This window comes from Rhinopithecus roxellana, chromosome 11 (genome assembly GCF_007565055.1).
Source record: "Rhinopithecus roxellana isolate Shanxi Qingling chromosome 11, ASM756505v1, whole genome shotgun sequence".
Taxonomy (NCBI): domain Eukaryota; kingdom Metazoa; phylum Chordata; class Mammalia; order Primates; family Cercopithecidae; genus Rhinopithecus; species Rhinopithecus roxellana.
The window spans coordinates 12,314,695-12,319,933 of NC_044559.1; the positions used below are offsets into that span (position 1 = coordinate 12,314,695).

The following is a 5,239-nucleotide window of genomic DNA, read 5'->3' on the forward strand; positions in this document are numbered from 1 at the left end:
GCTCGAGGTCTCTGCCTCTCTCCTCTCCCTCGCGCCCAATCCTCCTGTGTGCCTAGCCCTGGTTTGCACCCTGGGGACAGAGATGTGAACTGAGAATAGAAAAGTGAGGTCACTGGTAAAAGGGGCACAGATGGTAGCTCCAGCCAGAGAGAAGAGGGCTGATTTGAGGACACGCTGCTGGAGGATTCATTTATTCCATAAATGTTTATTGAGCATTACTCTGTTTCCAGGCACTCTTCTTGGTGGAGAAACAACAGCTGGGGAACAAGACTCCTGTTCTCATGAGCTTCTTGTTCTACAGGAGTGGGGTGGGTGATCAATCGATATGCAACCAAATAAACAAAACAGTCCCACGTGGAAGCTATAATTGGCAGAAAATTAGAACAGAGAATTACAACTGAGTGACTACTTAAAATTACAGGGTTAGCAAAGACCTTTCTCCAGAGATAATATTTAAGCTGAAAGCTGAGTGACAACAAATAAGCAGGCAGAGATGCAGGGAAATGTCCAGGCAGAGGGAGCAGCAGGTGCCAATGCCCACATTCAGTTGTGGATTGAAGTCATCTGCAAATACCTCTTCTCCTTGTGCCTGGCCTGGTGAGATGTCCAAGCAAGACATTTGACAAAGGTTCTAAACAAGAAGATGTGAAGGAGGTGACTCAGTGCTGGGGATTTTTAGTCTCTCCACTCTGGCCCTGCAATGAACGAAACATAAATGGAAGTAGTCAATTGTGGTCATGCATGTGTGTGTGTCCGTGTGTCCGTGTGTGTGTGTGTGTGTGTGTGTGTGCGTGTGTGTGCATGTGTTTGTCTGGTGGAAGATCTATGCATGCTTTTTCTGGAAATAAATATTTGGAGAAAGATACCCCGAGAACCTGTGACTCTGGAGGCTCAGAGGTGCTTAGCTGTGGAGACAGATGCCTGGGAGGGAGCAGTGCAGGATGGGGTGAGGGCACAAATGTAGAGAGCTGCCTAGCACTGTGCTGGAGACCCAATGGCATCACAGGCAGAGATGGGTGAGAAGGACCCAATAGGGAAAAGTGAGATCCAGGTCCGACCTGTGTCTTTCTGAATCTCCACCTCCAGCAGGCATTTCCTCCACATGAGGGTTCGAGCACAGACTTGGGGAGGCTCCCGTTTCATCAGGACCCAAGCTACACTCAGAACAATCCCTGTAAAATGCCATTGTCTCCAAAACAAAGCTGCTTGCTGACTCTCCGGGATCCCATATTTTCACACAGGAATTAGGGATGTGTGGTTGTCCCTACAGAGGGTTGTCGCGCCTGGTTAGGGAACTGGCCTTGGTGCAGGCCCTCCCCTGGGATGCAGGAGTCAGGGGTCTTTTTTCTTTGGGTCACCGTTAGCTCGCTGGCTGTTCCGGGGGTGAACATGAATGGAGTATTGAGATTTTTGGGAAAAAAAATGAATGACAGCCACTGGGTCCCTTTGTCTTGCAACAGATCAAGGATTCAGAGGTTTGCAGGGCCCTCCTGGGAAGTTGGGGCCCCCAGGAAACACAGGGGCTCCTGGAATTCCAGGACCAAGGGGCCAAAAAGGAGATCATGGGGACAATTCAGGTAAGGGGCATACCTCAGCATGGTGGCCTGGGGGTCCCAGGTCCTGGGGAGCTGGAGGGCCGCTGGAAGGTCCCCTTCTCTTGCTTCTCCTGCTGCCTCATGGGAAGATGCTCGATTCTGCTTCCTGGCCCAGCGCCGCCAGCCCTCTCAGCTTTACTTGGGGCCTGAGGGGACTCCCATAGGTGCCCAGATGCAGACGTTCAAGCCATGTAGGGCCATTCCCTCGTCAGGCCCCTTAGCAGATGGGCCCTGGCTTTTCTTCAGTGGAAACAGTCCAGTGCGCACCTCCGGGGTGCCAGGGAGGAAATAGGCCCTTTAAGGGTTGGGTTTATGTCCATTGTCACAAGAGTGGCATGAAAACGTTCTGCCTCTTAGGACCCCTGGGTGACGGGGAACATCACAACAACTTAGTTCAGAGAAAAATAGAGCAAATTCAGTATGAACAAAGAACAATGACAACCTACTTATTCATATTTGCCTACCAGCCTGTCAAAACAATAAACATATTAAAAAGTGTATCTGGAATGAGAAATGAAAATGAATGACAAAGAAAAGTTTTCAGGCCAGACGCAGTGGCTCACGCCTGTAATCCCAACACTTTGGGAGGCCGAGGCGGGTGGATCATGAGGTCAGGAGATTGAGACCACCCTGGCTAACACAGTGAAACCCCGTCTCTACTGAAAATACAAAAAATTAGGCCGGGTGCGGTGGCTCATGCCTGTAGTCCCAGCACTCTGGGAGGCCGAGGTGGGCGGATCAAGAGGTCAGAAGATTGAAACCATCCTGACTAACATGGTGAAATCCCGTCTCTACTAAAAATACAAAAAATTAGCCAGGCGTAGTGGCGGGTGCCTATAGTCCCAGCTACTCGGGAGGCTGAGGCAGGAGAATGGCATGAACCCGAGAGGCGGAGGTTGCATTGAGCCGAGATTGAGCCACTGCACTCCAGCCTGGGCGACAGAGCAGGACTCCGCCTCAAAAAAAAGAAAAGAAAAGAAAAGAAAAGTTTTCAGAAAGAAGAGTAATGAGTTGAGTATTTTCTTATGAATTCTTACAATATGACAATATGTAAGCTGTATGTGGAGACAGAGGTCCAGGCCTGAAGTTCCAGGTTGTGAAGGGATGCAGAGGTATAGCTGGAAAGCAGGAATGTAGTCATTTTTCCCCTTTTATTTCTTTTGCTTTCTTATTTTTCTGGAATAAGCGTTTTTCTTAGTAAGCCACTTTGTTTTTATTCAAAATGCTCCACTCTCCAACTTAAGGTCTTCTCCATAAATACCTTCTCCCTGTTGCTTTGCAGTTACTGAGGCTAAGCTGGCCAACTTAGAGAGACAGCTACAGAGCCTGAGATCAGAACTGGACCACATGAAGAAGCGTGAGCTTTCTCTCTGCCCATGATGTGTTCTTGGCTCTCACTCTTTTCTTCAGCACACTCTAGGTTTGCAGGAGGTGGGAGGGGAACTAACTCATGAACACTTGTCCTACACCAGGGCCTGTGCTGGGTGGCATTTTCCCATAAGATGGTTCCATTCAATCCTCTCGGCAAACTCAGCTGTGGTTGTTGAACTTGCTTCATTGACAGGTAAGGAAACCGAGGTGCAGGAAGTGTTGGTGACTCATTTCAGGTCACACAGCCGGGAAGTGGCAGGGGAGGGTTTGGATGGAGGTCTGTCCTCTCCGAAGTCTGTGCTCCTTCCTTGTTATCTACTGTGCTCTGATGTCTGTCCCTGCCTCTTGCTTATCCTGGTGCCCAAGCCTCCAGTGGGGCCCAAGACTGTCTCCCTATGTGCACCTGTGCCAAGGCAGGTTTTAGCAGATGCTTTTTCAAGGTGGGATATCCCAGGGGAGTCTGGGCTGTCTGCAGGGGTCTGGATGCCCCTTCCCAGGCTCTGCAGCTGAGGTCTGCTTCCTGACCAGGCTCTGGACTGAGCTACTGGGCATAGGATGATTTTTCAGAGGTCTGACTTCCCAGAGAACTCAGACTACTTGCCTACTGTCCTGGACTGGGCTCCAAACCCAGCCAGCGTCACTCACCCTCTGTGATCTTCCTTCCTTCCTTCCTTCCTTCCTTCCTTCCTTCCTTCCTTCCTTCCTTCCTTCCTTCCTTCCTTCCTTCCTTCCTTCCTTCTTTCTTTCTCTCTCTCTCTCCCTCTCCTTCCTTCCTTCCTTCCTTCCTTCCTTCCTTCCTTCCTTCCTTCTTTCCTTCCTTCCTTCCTTCTTTCTTTCTCTCTCTCTCTCCCTCTCCTTCCTTCCTTCCTTCCTTCCTTCCTTCTTTCCTTCCTTCCTTCTTTCTTTCTCTCTCTCTCTCCCTCTCCTTCCTTCCTTCCTTCCTTCCTTCCTTCCTTCCTTCCTTCCTTCCTTCCTTCCTTCCTTCTTTCCTTCCTTCCTTCTTTCTTTCTCTCTCTCTCTCTCCCTCTCCTTCCTTCCTTCCTTCCTTCCTTCCTTCCTTCCTTCCTTCCTTCCTTCCTTCCTTCCTTCCTTCCTTCCTTCCTTCCTTCCTTCCCTCCCTCCTTCCTTTCTTTCTGGAAAATGTCTGGGAAGAAGCTCTTCGTGACCAATGGTGAGGGGATGCCTTTCTCCAAAGTGAAGAATCTATGTGCTGGGCTCCAGGCCACAGTGGCTGCCCACAAGAATGCCGAGGAGAATAAGGCCATCCAGGACGTGACCAAAGACAGTGCTTTCCTGGGCATCACAGATGAGGCCACCAAAGGCCAGTTCATGTACGTGATGGACGGGAGACTGACCTACAGCAACTGGAAGAAGGATGAGCCACACGACCATGGCTCAGGGGAGGACTATGTGATTCTCCTGAAGGAGAGGCTCTGGAATGACATCTCATGCACGTCCTGCTTCCTGGCCATCTGTGAGTTTCCCACCTGAAGAGGCACATTCCTCAGCCCCCTCCTTGGCTCCCAGCTGAAATCTCTGCTGTCCCTCCAAATTAATATGTTGAAATCCTAACTCTCAAGGTGACAGTATTAGGAGATGGGGATTTGGGGAGGTAATTAGGCCACGAGAGCAGAGGCTAATGATTGGGATTAGTGTCCTTAGTACCCCAGAAGAGACTTCAGAGTGCTGGTTAGCCCCCTTACACCCTAAGAGGACAGCCAGAAGGTGCCACCTATGAACCAGACAGCAGACCCTCACAAGACATCACATCTGTTGGTGTTTTGCTCTCGGACTTTCCAGCCTCCAGAGCTGTAAGAAATACATTTCTGTTGTTTATAAGCCCTTCAGTTTGCAGTATTTTGTTATGGCAGCCTGAGGGGATTAAGACAGCACCAAGAACCAAAACCACACAATATTATAAAATACTAACAATGCAATGGCTGCACATAAGATCTATTCAAAAAATTTTTTTTTTTTTTTTTTTTTTTTTTTTTTTTTTTTTTTGAGACAGAGTCTCGCTCTGTCACCCAGGCTGGAGTGCAGTGGCTGGATCTCAGCTCATTGCAAGCTCCGCCTCCCGGGTTTACGCCATTCTCCTGCCTCAGCCTCCTGAGTAGCTGGGACTACAGGTGCCCGCCACCTCGCCCGGCTAGTTTTTTGTATTTTTTAGTAGAGACGGGGTTTCACCGTGTTAGCCAGGATGGTCTCGATCTCCTGACCTCGTGATCTGCCCGTCTTGGCCTCCCAAAGTGCTGGGATTACAGGCTTGAGCC

The 5,239-nt window shown here is 49.7% G+C and overlaps 1 protein-coding gene across 1 annotated transcript; it reads left to right on the forward strand.

The window, feature by feature from the left end:
• Positions 1-825: 825 nt before the first annotated feature.
• On the forward strand, positions 826-4,457 carry LOC104662271 (mannose-binding protein A-like). Its single transcript, XM_010363280.1, is given in 4 exon segments — positions 826-1,051; positions 1,461-1,577; positions 2,878-2,961; positions 4,093-4,457. Coding segments are annotated over 4 exon segments (792 nt in total).
• The last annotated feature ends 782 nt before the right edge of the window (positions 4,458-5,239 follow it).